This window comes from Pinus tabuliformis, chromosome 5_2, assembly GCF_031772625.1.
Source record: "Pinus tabuliformis cultivar Carrire ecotype Pingquan chromosome 5_2, CPIR1, whole genome shotgun sequence".
NCBI classification, from domain to species: Eukaryota; Viridiplantae; Streptophyta; class Pinopsida; order Pinales; family Pinaceae; genus Pinus; species Pinus tabuliformis.
Genome location: NC_142306.1, coordinates 962910670 through 962926173, shown reverse-complemented (window position 1 = coordinate 962926173; position 15504 = coordinate 962910670). Strand labels below are relative to the sequence as shown.

The 15504-nt window shown below is 35.7% G+C and overlaps 1 protein-coding gene across 1 annotated transcript; it reads right to left on the bottom strand.

Annotated features, from left to right (window-relative positions):
• Nucleotides 1-2800: 2800 nt before the first annotated feature.
• Nucleotides 2801-3325, bottom strand: LOC149162491 (pentatricopeptide repeat-containing protein At2g13600-like). The gene has a single exon (XM_089435191.1). The coding sequence runs from the start codon at nt 3323-3325 to the stop codon at nt 2801-2803; it is 525 nt and encodes a 174-aa protein (XP_089291317.1).
• Nucleotides 3326-15504: the final 12179 nt, after the last annotated feature.

Sequence of the window (15504 nt, the reverse complement as noted above, 5' to 3'; positions counted from 1 at the left end):
TCATTGTTCCCAATGTGTCTATGTCTTTGTCACATATAAGGAAGCCATAATTGCTTTTATGTACGAGATTTAGAGCCAATAACCATTGTATTATGGTTTTATACATTGTGTGGGAATGAGAAGGCCTTATAGTCTTTTTCCCTTAAGATTTAAACCTGATTGAGTCATTTTCTGGCAAACTAGTAGGACAAGTACCACTTTGTAGATTTATTATGACGTAAATATTACAATTATATGACCTTATACGCTAAAAATGCTTTGGCTTATGTGGTTCTTTGCATTTCTAAATTAGGTCAATGCTACTTTTAACATTGAAAATTTCACATAAACTGTAAGTTCACCTAAAAGTAGTCTCCTAGAATGTGAAGAATTTGGATGCAAGTCAGGTATATACCTTCCAAAATTTCTAGATGACCATATTTGAGATAAACTTTGTTCCTGTTGATGTGGAAGATTGTGTATTGCTCATATAGCTCTCCGGGGAGCTTTTGATTGCCCAACCATAGATAAACCTTTGAAATCTAGACCCACATCACCTACATTAGCCTTAGGTATGACTGGTTCTTCTATAGGCCTAACAATAGAAATTGTTGCAATTGTAACAGGGATATTTAGGTTGCTACCAATGATGTGCCAACTAAGAGCTGTAAGGCAGAGGTGGCCATCATCCCACTATGAAGATCATGAGAGGACATCTAAAGATGATGGTCTTGAAATGATTTCCACAGTTTCTTTTACAGGATCCTTGTTTGCCATCCATATAGGATGATTGGCATGCCCATTTTGTTCTTTGGCATACATCCAGCCACATTGCTACAAGCAAAGGTCACTTTTTTAGATTCTGATCCTGCCAATTGAGTTGGGTAGGGACAACAACTTAAATATCTACGCAGACTTAACTTGCCTCCTAGCTTAAATGTGAGTTTCATCTACAAATAAATTGAGTGGAAATTAGAGGTTAGTGGTGTTGAAGGTACTTTAAATTATTTTACTCCAGTTTTTGACTCAATGATGAATGTAAAAAATGTAATTTTAACAAAAAGTGTTAGACTATTGTGCTTCAATTCTTAATTGAGTTAAATTTGCTTTTATCTTTTCAGATAGATATTGTTTTAGAAACTAAATGCAAATAAGTTGCTTTATTACAGCCCAAGTGGTTAGCTCAATCGATTGTTACCAATGTTGTTGAGATTTGCTAGTTTTGTGCCAGTAGGTGAATGGTTTGAATCCCCCATGCATGATGGGAGCTACTATATGCTAGCATATTTACTGCATTATAATTATGAATTATTTACTAGGAATCATTCAAACATATTATTACCTTATTTGCAAGCTTGAAAGGTGTTTCTTTAGCATCAAATGTAGAATGCAAAAATACAAAAATCCCAAATCTATGAACTTTGAAGTCATTTCGAACAATCCATAATGGATACCAAAAGAAGACCAATTTGGCCTTCAAAACCCATGCAAGTAATCAACTTTAATCTGCATATAGTAGAAGAGATGTCAAATATATTCCACTGATCTAGCTCTGAGCACAAGACAATGGTAATTAAAAACTATGTTGAATCCCCTACCTTTTCCCCTAGATCATACATGCTTTTGAATTTCATTTTTTTCACTTGGCGTCACCAATAATCTCCACAAGAACACTGCCCATCCTTGAAATGATGGAAACGGTTCGTATCTCTTAGAACAATTTCTCATGCAACAATCTTAGAGATGAACTTTGTTGTAGAGTGGAAGTCAACACAGACTCTAAGGTTCTTGATAACTCGAATCACAGTCCCTGGAGATGTGTTGATGAGCCCAAATGAAATTGCCAATTTTTCACTATGGTAACAAAGAGCCTATTCTTTCTTCTCCTCCTCCACATCACTCAAACAAATTTTGTACTGGGGACATATCCTGTTGCTTTCATCTTCCTAGATAATATCTTCAACTCCGCATAAATTTGTTTTGTTTGTGGATGTGATCTGTCTTCTACTCGAAAATCATGCACCTCTTTACTGACCTCAGTCTAACTACATTTAGGCATGTTTTTTAACCTCCTTGTCCTTCATCATTTTCCATACTCTATCAATATCATCCTACCTGCCAACCACAAGATAGATGTTTGATAAAAAGAACCTATGGTGCAGGATTTTTATAGTTCGACTCAAAGAGATGTCTAGCAACTTGTTCTCTAAGCTTGACATTGTTATGCACTCGATAGGAACCCAAGCAAACAAATCCACAATGTGGCATTAGGTGTTATTGCCATACTATTAATAAAGCTTATTTCCTCACTTAGGAGGCCATCATGACCAAGAAGTCAACCATGCAGCCATAGTGTTCCATTGTAGGTTTGATATGATAACATTGAATCATATGATCAAAGTATTAACACCCCACATCCACTAGGCATGCATGGCAACATGCAGACATGTAGGTTTGAGATGTCTAGCAACTTGTTCTCTAAGCTTGACATTGTTATGCACTCGATAGGCACCAAGCAAAGAAACCCACACTGTGGCATTAGGTGTTATTGCCATACTATTAATAAAGCTTATTTCCTCACTCAGGAGGCCATCATGACCAAGAAGGTCAACCATGCAGCCATAGTGTTCCATTGTAGGTTTAATATGATAACATTGAATCATATGATCAAAGTATTAGCACCCCACATCCACTAGGCCTGCATGGCAACATGCAGACATAACACAAATAAAGGTCACAAAATATGGCTTCATGCCAAAATGCTGCATCTTTTTGAAGACTTCCAAGTATTCCTTGCCATAGCCATGCATTACATATCTTATCATTGTTGTCCAGGAAACCATGTTTCAATGAGGCATCTTTTCAAATACATGTCTATAAGAGAATTGTCCACATAAAAATCAGAGTGCAATCCACTTCTAATTATTTCTTGATGGATCTCTATTCCTTGTTCCATAGCTGCCAAGTTGGCACATGCTGAAAGCACACTAGAAAAAGTATTCAATCTTGGCTTCATACCTGCCTCTTTCATTTCTCGATAAAGTTTTTGAGCCTCCAAAATTTGTCCATTCTGAGCACATCCTACAATCATCCTTGTCCAAGACACAACATTTCTTTTTGGCATTTCCTCGAAGAGTTTCCAGGCCTTATCAATGTCTCCAAGCTGCATATACCCCACAATCATGGTTGTCCAAGAGAAGGCACTTCGTTGAGGAATTATATCAAATAAAATATGTGCCTTCCCTGTACATCCACATTTCGCAAACATATCTGCGAGTGCACTATTCACAAATATATCAGACTGCAAGCCACTTCTAATTATTTCACCATGGATCTCCATACCCATTTCCAGAGTTGCGAAATTGGAACAAGAGAGCAGAACACCGACAAAGGTTTTTGCATTCGGCTTCACACATGCTAATTTCATTTGACAGAGGGGATTGAGGGCATCATCACCATGTCCTACCTATGCATACCCTGCAATCATAGTTGTCCATGATACCACATCTTGTTGATGCATTTTTTCAAACACATCGCATGCTTTCTTGATATTCCCACAATTTGCATACATGTCTACAAAGGCACTTCCCACGTACATCAGACCAAAAACCACTTCTTATTATGTCTTCATGGATATCCATACCTTGTTTCAGATCTCCCAACTTGGTACATGTAGGAAAAACACTTGCAAATTTGAAATGATTAGGTTGGATGCCCTTGCTGCATTTGAGGAAAGATATTAGGTTGGATGTCTGATTACTGCATTTGATGAAAGATATTGGGTTGGATGCCTGCTTGCTCCATTTACATCCTGAAAAATATTTGTTTCAAAAACCAAGACAACCCCAAAAATGATCTGTGATACAAGTTTTGGCCTTAGATGAGGCTGATCACATGCTTGAAATGGGCTTTGAACCCAAAATTCACAAAATTGTCCAAGAAACAGATATGCCTCCACTAGGAAGAACACAAAACATGCTCTTTGGTGCTAATTTTCCAAGGGAGATACAAAAGTTGGTTGTATATTTTCTTTCAAATTACATATATTTGGCAGTGGGAAGGGCTGGTTCTAGTACAAATTTGATTGTATAAAGAGTAGAATTAGTTTTTGATGCTAATAAACATAGCCATTTAATGGATCTTATTCATGCTCAAAAAGTTGAAGGTACTCATGGAAAGAAATCTTTGACCTTAGTATTTGTGGAGATGAAAAGGGGGTGATAAAGATGCATCTCAACAACAAAAGGGAAATATTTCATTCGACTGTAAACTGGGTAGATGGGGATTTTGTATGGATTGGTTTGTTGATCTCTATGCTACCAAGATTTGGGAAATCTCCATAGCATTGAAGGTGGTCTTATAGGGAAACCACTATTTTATCCCAAAGACCAAGATGATTGTGGGGAAGAAGGTTGCAGGGAGAAAAGTAAAACCTACGTTTGTGGAATTTATACTTGAACTTTCGTGTTAAGTGTATGAATCTACTCTCGAAAGTAATCAAAGATGTAGCATACTGGAGAAAGTCATTAAATCCATGGATTTGATAATATCTCCTCAATATTTGTAGCATAAGGACCCCAAGGTTGTCCTTCCTGTTATCATGAGTAAATGGTACTTTCAAGAACAATTCTTTCAACTTCAATAAAGTTTTTACTAAATCTTGTTTCTGCCCAATCAAGTTCTATTTCACAAATTATTCCCATTAAAGAGGTATTAACTAATGTTGATGATGAAGTGCTTCTTATACCTAGGGTCATTTCAAAGGATAAAATATTTTTTGTGGACTTGTTATTGGACATTTGGGTTTATGTGCAAAAGATATAATGGCATGAATATGAAGTTGCTTTAGATGCACCTAGTGTTCCTATTTTTCATGATAACATTCGAGAAGAAGGGTTGATAAAATTGAAATAGGTTGTACCAATTTTACAACTCTTAGGTGAGATACCAAAAGATGGATATCTTGGTTGTATGCATAGCCAATGAAATAGGTTGGATTAGGAATTAAAACCAACAAATTTGGGTAGAATCTAGATTAGATTGAATTCCATAAAATCAATCTAAGAGTTTCTTACAAAAATGCATCATATCAATCTTTTTGTTTAAATTATATTGGATTCCATATTTCCAAATAAGTAGTCAAAAGATTCTCTTCACATGTATATGTATGATTCATTTGAACTTTGAAGAGTATTGTTTTATATTGACAATGTCAATAACTACATGTTGGTTATCACCCTCCCCTCCATTTCATTTGAAGTTGGAGGTGGAATGAACAGTCAAGACATGTGAAAATTTCTATTACTTTACTCTCATAGGTTCATATGAGGTGAATATCAAAACTTCGAATTTTCATATTTAAAGTTAAAACGAGAGGTAGATACTCATGTTTGGTACCCTAGTCTTGACAAAGTAGAAAAAAATCATATTGCTAAAGTGGCTGGGGGATATTTTTGGTATTTCACAACTACATGAAACAAAAGGCTAGAATTAAAATGTTGAAAAAGATGCAAAAGGTTAATGTTTGATTGGAAATTAGAATATTGATCAGTGTATGGTTGCAAAGGACGACCTCTTCCATATACAAACTTCTTAGACACCTTCTAAAGAAAATTTGGAATCCTCAAAAGGTGAACACATTTGGGCTAATAACCTTTCTGAGATAATTGAAGCAAGAAAAGCTTGTGGTAGAGGAAGAGGTAACTTTCAATTTACTATTAGTATAAAAAATTCAGATGAATTTGTTCCAGGTGAAAATAAGAAATTATCAAAAGAGAATTATAAAGCATTAAGAAAATATGCACTAAAAGTCATTCTCGGCAAAATTTACAAAAGATGTTGTATAATAGTCGGCTAGAATAGGAGCCAAAGCTTGCCTTGTTTAAAGGGAAGTTGATAATAGTCGGCTAGAATAGGAGCCAGAGCTTGCCATGTTTCAAGGGAAAACTACATGGTAGTTCCAGGTTTTGTGGAGATTAGACACCTAAGGATCAAACCCATATTTTGGGGAATTTGACTCCAACAGTTCCAAATTCTATGTGACAAATCATAGATTGTTTTTATTTTTAGTTTATTAAAAAAAATTGATTCCTAAAAGCTAGTAATAGCTTCGAGATGTATTTTTCTATAAAGTCTTTTATTTGCATGTAATAGGGGTTGGATTTTGGAGAAGTCTTGTAACTTGTATTTTAGAGAATTTACTTTCATCTAGGCCAGATTGCGAGTTGATGGAAGTTCAGTCCCTTTCATGCTGGATTTGCAACTTAGTCTCTATAAGAAGCAGTAAAACATGGTAGGTTTTGTGTGTTTGTTGCTCCAGAAGTGTGCTTTCCCATCACAAGATTGTGGATTTATGGGGTTTAGATTTAATGATAGGTTTTCGGCTTGGTTTCCATTTTGGGGTCATCCTACCCCCTTGCATGCACCTTGTATTTTGCAAACAGAAGATGTGGTTGGTGTAGTTGGTTTTACTTATGATACCATGCTACTACCCTGCATAGATCTCCATATTTTGTTGACTAGGACTATTAAAAACTACTGCACTACTTGGTCTTCTAAAGTAAAATCATAATGGTTGAGTAGGCTTAACCAACCATGAAGGATTGCTTATTAAGTTGAACATCACCTTCTCTTGATAGGAAATGGATTTTTGGTAGTATCTTCAATGTTCATTAGATTGTTTTATTTAGAATTGATCAAATTTAAAACAAAACAAGTGCACTCTGCTTTGACTACCCCTGATTGATGTTGCAAGTGCCATGACACTACAATGAAAGGGTCGTGTGAGATTGTGGATGCAAATACTAGGTGACACTAAGATATCTACACAAGTGACTTGAATCCATTACTTGGACATATCCAATTAGTTAGAGGAAAATGCACAAACAAATGCCATAAAAGACAACAAACCTCAATGTGGGTACTAGAAAATAATGTCCTACATAAGGTACCCATATACAAGTTTGGAATCAAGTCTCATTATTATTGGGCGAAAAAAATGAGAAGTAGATGAGAAAATGAAATGTGGGTGTGTAAAATATGAATTCCCATAATGTTGCTAAAGGACAATGTCCAAAAGATGACAATCACAAAGTCGAGAATGACCTGACAAAGCTCCAAATAAGTCAATAGTGTCGAGATCAACAAGAGTGCTCCAAGAAAGACATTGATACCAACATATATCTAGGTAAAGTGTTTCTTGTAAAAGAGGCAAAACCAAAATGATCAAGAGGGTTAACACATGATCAAGAGGGTTAAATGTGTTAACCCTAAACAAGGTCTAACATAGATGCACCAAATGTCAAATTGTTAAATATCAACGTAAGCACACCAAGCAAGCCAAGAGTCTCATGGGAGATCACAATCACCGAATATTGCCATCTAACCATTCATTGGAAATGATGTTATTTCAACTTCTCAAGGTAGCTAATAAAATTACAGTTGGAGCTCATACACCAAAGATATGGGGAACAATGTTGGTATGCCTTCTTGAAAACACATTCAAGAGAAGAATTATTGTCCTCGAGAAAAAAAAAGAAAAAAAGAAAAAAAAAAGGAGAACACATTGTGATATGTAATCACTTATTAGAAATCCGACATAATGCTCTTCGCAACACTCAAACGAAATTGCAAATTGATATTGTATGTGGCATATATGGCCAAAACACAATACCTGTTAAGATTACAATAATTGGAAAAAGAAATCAATCCAAAAACCTCCAAACAAAGGTTCTAATATCCTCCTTTTCAAAAAAACTTTACTATAAAATTCCAATAATCAATAGTACATTAGAGTAAAGTGTGTAAGCAAGAAAAGTAGAACTTTGGCTATCCTCTCAACAATTGGGCAAGCTACTAATTCTCCTAGGCCATAATACTTGACAAGGAATGATGCATAAAGGTAATCTAGAACATGTTGGAGAGAGTGACACAAGAGAAAACCCTCCATTGGTTGTAGTGTGCTCAACAACCACTTGGAGAGTATGAGTGACACCAAATTTGTGTTGAACATTCAAAGGAACTTTTGATAGGCTATGTAGTGTTGTGGGAGGAAGAAAATAGACATATCAAGTGGATCACACTAAAATAGGCATACTAAATCCACCAACACTAGGTAGGAGTGATGAAGGCATTACTCAAAACACAAACAAATCTACCAAAGAAGACAATGTTTGAGGGACACAACCTCATTTAGAGCAATCCACAAGAAGTTCTATTTAAAAGCACCATTTCCTACCATGGACATCTCACACAATAAATTTTCACATGAAGGCACCACAATAAAGGAAAATATGTTTGCATTAGAGGATCAGAAGTTGCAAAATAATGTGGCAATCTACCCAAAGAGAGTCGTGAACATCAATAGAATGCGTCCACCAACTTGAATAACATAGGTTCATAAACCAAACCAGTGTTGATAATAACATTCTCGGAAAAATATCAGTGAGGGTCCTGAAAAAAATATTTTTGGCAATATCGGTGAAAATATCGGAAAATATCAACAAACATAAAAAATCGTTTTTTTTCTTCTTCTTTAGATTTTTAGACATATAAAGAAACTATAATATTTAGCCGATATTTTCAAAATATGGCGATATTTAGCAGAGAATTTCTAAATATGGCGACATTTAATCGAGATTTTCAAAATATCACGATATTTTCAAATCTGAAAATATCACACTATTTACCTACCGACATATGGTTTTCCTGAAAATCTTGTGATATTCGCAATATTTCATGAAATATCATCGATATTATCAACATTGATCCAAACTTCACTAGGAAAGTTTCCTTTGACATCAGTGAAGTTTCAAATTAAGTCCTTGGATTTGTGTAGAGAAAAGTGTAGGATAATACCACCATGATAAAGATTTATTTTGGGCCTTAAATCCACAAATTGGATGGAATCGACTACCCAATGGGAATTGATCCCTACTCCTCTACACAATATATCTCAACCAATTGAAAGGCAACAAGAAACTCATATGTCAATAACACACAACCAAGGTCACCTGTGAGTTGTAGAGTATTACCTTCATGAGTTGTTGTGCCTCAAGCTGTGGTTCCAAAGGGCACTATGGGCTATGCACACACGTGAAACCATGCCAAATGGATTGGTCGAGGAGACATCAACAATAAGGGTACAAACCAAAAAAAAATGCATGAGAAAAATCTCACTCACATAGTACAATATTCACAAGCAGGAAGCACACAACAAAGAAGATTTGTCAGTAGAAAAGGGTTGTCAACATTACAAAAAAACCATGAAGATACTACATTTTCTCTATCACCGTGTACTAGTGCCAAAGGACGGGGACATTCAAAAGTTAGCACTAGACATCACGTACCTAGAGAAATAAAGGAGCTACCCCCCATCAAATAATAGCAGTGTGTCAACTTTCAAAGTTTACTCTGAAAATTTTTACACCATGTTTGGGGGTGCTTCATGGGATTTGGGGTGCATAGTGTATGATCAACCCCTTAATCATGAAATTTTTTTGCATTTAATATGGCTTATCAATGGTTTCTTAAACTCAGTGAGGTGACTGCATTACAAGATTTTAAAGGGTGTTGGAGATATTCAAATAGCTCGGTGGGATTCTACATGTTGGCCACATGGAGAAGGTTGCTTTCTTAGGGAATAACCTTGGCATTAGAGGAGGAATGTTTGGCATATTATAGGAATGCATTATGCCCTAAATAATTTGGGGCAAGTTGGATTCTCCAAACTAGCTCAAGAAGAGGGTGCAAATCACTGGTACAAGGATTGCACCATCACACAATAATAGATCAGGCCATTGGAAAAAAAACTAGACTCTCCCTATAATAATAGTGCATCTATAGAGGATTTCATTTCTCGAAATTCCATGATGCAAGTCAATTCGAATTTGGCTCATATACTGTGTTAGAATTCATGGAAGAGAGTTTTACATAAGCAAATTTATTTATTTCAATTCATGAAAATAACGAATACATACATCCCATATTAATAACACTTTTAGGATAGGATAGGTAGATATAGGACAACGGTGGAGATACTACCCAATATGACTTTCATCTAAATCTGTTAAAACATGCCTCAAACATGATGAGACAAATAGAAAAGGTGCTCAATATGCACATGATAAATTTAACCCTAAAATGAAGGTGTAAATACACCACCACCCACCCTTTAGAAGCCATTACCTTAATATAATTATTTTAAAAAGAAATACAAATTCCTTTCAATTCCCACCAACTTTTGGGGTGAACTACAAACCGGAAATTTTGAATACTAATTCAACATATAGTAATTAACCCTGTGATCTTTTAGTAATTACCAAAACCAAAATCATGACTAGCATATTAGCAAAGTTTCAAATATAACTTGACAATATATACCTTTGCAAGAAGAGTTTATCCTATTCCAGGTTCTCAATAAAGAATGACTCCTTTTGGAGGCTTTATACAAATATCTTCATATAATTCAGGATATGTCACAGGAAGCTCAACTTCTTCTTTAATCTTTTGAATTTGGGCATCTAAACCTCCAACATCAACATATGACTCCAATGGTGCCTTCTCAACCTTCATCACTTATACCCTTGGGTCCACTTCATCTTGCAAAAGACCAATCACAAATAGAACCTGCAAATAAAAATATCCAACATGGCATCACCATAATGGCCTCAAAAGTTAAAAAATTCCTTTTGTTTCAACAAACTTTGGAAAGAGAAAACAAGGTCAGTAAATTGTGCTTATGTTTTAAAAGCAAATTCTAGATCAACTAAAATGCATGAGAAAAATGTCTGCTTGCAAAAACACCCAGTGTCAACTGTTAACGTTGTTTGAGAGAAAACCAAGTCCATGTACGAAGATACCAAATTGACTTAAACCTCGTTTTTAAAGATCTCTAGAAATGTTGCAAAGACCATTTTGGGAAACATATTGTTAGTGTATGGGAAAGTACTTATCAAAATTATTGGAAAGAATTAGTAGGCATAAGATTGGACCTGAAAGCTAATAAAAAATGGGAAAAATGGTAGCCTGAAAAGCCCACTCGAAGTGGAGATAATTGCAAGACTGCTCTCTAGGTCAACCAAAATGTTGGTTTTGGGAAAAAATTGGCCTGTATACACTAAAAACTTATGGTGAGAAAATTAACCCGCATTGTTTTCCACTTAACCACTAATTCTTTACATCTAGTGCTTGAAAAGACAAAATTTTCAAATAAATTATAATTTCTTACATTTAACCTGTGAATTTTTGTATTTCACCTGTGATTTGTCGCATTTAACCTATGATTTTTTTTTCCATTTAACTTGTATTTATTTCTGTTTAACATGTAGTCTTTTGATTCAATGCTTGATAACACAAAATTTTCATTTAGCCTGCAATTTCTTAAATATTCAATTAACCTCTAAATCGTTTCATTTAAACTACAATTTCTTCTTTTACCCTGTGAACATTTTTGTATTCAAATAATGATTTGGTATATTTAACTTGGATTATTTTTCATTTGACGTATAATTCTCTTTGATCTAGTTCTTAACGACCCAATTTTTTTATTTAACCTACGATTTTGTTTCCATTTAACCAACAATTCTTTCCATTCAATGGTTGAAAATGGAAAACATTTAGTTGGCATGTCAATTCCTTGCATAAAACCTATAATTTCTTCAATTTAACCCGTGAATTGTTGTATTTAACCAATATTTATTTCATTTAACTTGTCCAATTTTTTCATTTGACATGCAATCTTGTTTATCTGGTGTATAAGAACATGATATCTTCAGAAATACAGAGGGAAAAAGAAAAACCTTATTGTGCATAAGGATGTCACAACCAGGCTCGAGCTAATCTTTGCTGACAAAGGACAGAATGTTGACATAATACTATGGCCCGACTGACAATGGGAAAATGCCATGATTATTGTATATCAATTCCTCGAGGTTTCCAACACTCATTAGGGAACCATGGAGGCCATCGACCTTGGATCTATCCTCCTCATTTTTGTCTTGCAAGGGATTCAATCGCTCCTAATTGCTAGAAAATTATTCTTCCATTAACAAATAATATTTGATTCGTTTGACTTTCAACAGACTAATATTGCATTTGGTAACCATGGTGATAGTGGGAAGTCTTGTGGTAGCCTCCAGACCCTTATGCTTACATTGTTTTCTACCTACACGAGTAGGTGGAGAGCCAAATCATATTTTTTTCCTTTTGGTCACTCGGCTTGCCATCTCCTAGGGATGCATCCGACTTGTCGAATCCTCCTGAATGACCCCGCCTCGTGGCTTTTCCCTTCTAGTGCACTTGATTTTCCTGACATTAAAATGAACAAACATGAATAAGAAGAGAAAATTTGATCTTATAAATTTATAGTTGTTCTTTTTTCTAGTATTCCCATACATAGATAATTGAATTATATAGATAAACAATTTGATATTAAAGTTAAAAACTAATATCTTAAGTTTAATGGATATTAACCTGATAATAAAAAATGTAGATATGTATTAAAAGTTAAGTTTTCAACTAAAAGAAATGTGTCATTTACTAATTAATCAACACTTCTCTTTGAAAATATTCTTCATAATGTATTTGACCTTTCGGAAGCCCATTCCCATTTTGAATAATTTGTTAGCCTTTGAATTCCTATGAATGTGCTCAAAGGATATAACCTTGAAGATTCTAATCAGCCCCATAATTCTAATAATCCATTGATCCAATAAAGAAGTGTTTAAGGAAGTATAATTTAACCTTTTAGCCAATTTACAACAACCTTTGAATCCCATATCATTTATAAGGTTATATTGTTGAAGTGACACAATTAAAATGACATATAAACGACTGATTCGTATTATTGTAGCACTTGTTAGGTAGTCGTGTTTTTGTTCCTAGACTAAATTAGTCATTTATGTTAGTCATTTTTAGTTACATTACTTATTAGCTAGTCGTATATTTTAATCTCGGACTAAATTAGTTGCTTATGCTAGATGTTTTTAGTTGGGTCACTTAAGATTGCTTATTTTTGGTACTATTTCACTTGGAAAAGTTGCGGTGACTAACTATTTTAGTCACCTAGTCACTAATTTGTCGTTTTCTACTAGTGAATGGAATATTTGGAAGACATCAGAGAGAGGCTCTTCGTGGAGCTAAGGAGACATGACAGGCATCACCTGATGAAGTTAAGAAAATAGAAACTTTTGGTTATCACAATATTCGGTATGCCATGACTAGAGTAAACGACTATGTTTACTTGGTATTCGAAAGAGGTGTCCACTTGATAGGATGCAGGTATTGGTGCCCTATGATCTCATGTCCTCAATCATTTTATAAATCTGATTATGACATTTGAAGAGCTCCAAAGTAGAAATGGATTCATGCATAGAGTAGATGAAGCTTATGAAGCTTAATCCTTAACTTCCCTACATATTAATCATTTATTTGCAAGAGGTCATGCAAAAAGGTCAGTTGGGGGGGTGATGTTGTGCCTCATAATTGTCATATTTTCCTTGCCTTACTCGGGTTTCATAATATTTTCTCAATCTTTCTTGTAATTAGGTTATGTTAATTTGTGTAGTATGGACTTTAGTAGTATTTTATATGCATTTATTAATTTATTATTTTATGAACAATTTGATCATTAAAGTAATATTTCCTAACGAATAGGTCTTCGCTATTGGACATGAATCTATTGATAGATTGATATTTGATGCTGCTTCATGGAATGATCGTGGAAGATCGCGTAAGCCTTAGGCTATTACGCTCTGTTTGGAGAGAATTAGTTAAAGATGACCTCTCAACCTAGTCTTTCGGATGCATTAAGTGTTGGCATTATGATTCAAGTGTTGTCCTTGATGGCAACTCACTCAGAGGTTGGTACAGATGCTCAGAAGTTGGTACAGGTAATGGCAACTTAATCAGAAGACAGATCCTAGTACAGCTTACCAAGGAAGTTCATACACGCAGGTTTGTTAAGCCCAAGTCGCGTGTACACGCAGGTTGGCTTCAGAAAAAGCGCGTGTATGTGGAAAAGTACCTTTGGTCCATGGCGGTTAGTCCTTGGAAGTTGTGCCTATGGTTTCGGACCATTGTGTCTCGACGGGCGTGTCGATCCCTAGTTTTGAAGTTGATGGTATTGTGTTTCTATGGTTTTGGCTCTTGGTATTGAACAAGGCCTAAGGCTATATAAGGAGAAGATCACTAGGCAAAGAGATGTGTGTGGGTGTCTGACGCAGTGAGAGGATCTGGTATTGCTGGTTATCTGTTCGGGACGCTTGGCAAGGGTCGGATCTGACAGCAAAGGCAGAAGTAATCATTTCTAGATCTGCACGCGGGTTGCCTTTGGAGAAAGAGCGTATACACGCGGTTTTGGTACAGTGAAGTAGCGTATGCATGATAAGGGTTGATATTTCAGGTTGTTGCTGATTCTGGTGGTTGTTGCAGAGTTCTAGATTCTGGTTTGGGTTCTGTGTTCTTGATGACAGGGTTTCAGTGATTCGGTATTGGGTTGTTTAATGAATTATGATGCAAGTATAAGTTGATGATTGTATTGCGGTAATGTTTGCTTTGTACTCTTGGATCCAGTCTGAAAATTGATGAAACGTGGTCCCTGAAGGTTGTAGGGTCAGCACCTACGTACTAGTAAATGGATCAGCTAGTACAAGAGCTGAGGGAGTTGTAGCTCCCTTCCAGAAGTAGTTGGAAAACGAAAGAGAGGGTTGTAGCCCTCTGCAGGTTGTAGCCTGCATACTGGTAAAGGACTGCACCAGTATATTGTAAAAGAAGTTTCTCATTAAAGAAGAAAGAGACGAATTGCAGCAGGTGGTTTTCACCCACATTGGGTTTCCACCTTATATCATGGTGTTCATGTGTGTGGCTCTTGTGTGATGTTCTGTTCTGTTATACTGCACCTGTTTACTGTTAAATTGCTTAATAATGTTCTGATGCATTTACTGAAGATAAGATTAACTGAATCATAAGATATCTGCATATACGCTAGTTGCTTTAGACACAGTCGCGTGTACACGCGGATTCACTTAACTGAAGTCGCGTATATGTTTCTGAGTATGAAATTGAAAAGGTTTTATTGATCTGATAATACTGATTCACCCCCCCTCTCAGTATTATTTCCAACAATTGGTATCGGAGCAGGTCCTTCAGAGGAAGCTTGATCGCTTGAAGGAAAAGATCCATCAAAATGGCTAATCCAGAAAGAGAGGCACACATCAGGCCACCAGTCTTTGACGGGAACAATTTTACTCACTGGAAGATAAGAACCACTGCATATCTACAGTCTCTTGGAGCAGAAGTTTGGGGACTCGTAGAAGGAGGATACAAATTCCCATCAGCAACTCCTACAGATCCAGCAGAGAAAAAGCAATATGAGCTCAATGCCAAAGTAGTTAATGTCCTATTGAGTACTTTGACTCAATCAGAATTTATGAAGATCATGCATCTCAAATCAGCTAAGGAAATATGGGACAAAATCGTTACAAGCTACGAAGGAGATGATCAGGTAAAAATAGCGAAGCTTCAAAC

Excerpts from the sequence above, each read along its gene's own strand:
- LOC149162491 (XM_089435191.1), bottom strand. The coding sequence starts at position 3,325 with ATGGGTATGGAGATCCATGGTGAAATAATTAGAAGTGGCTTGCAGTCT.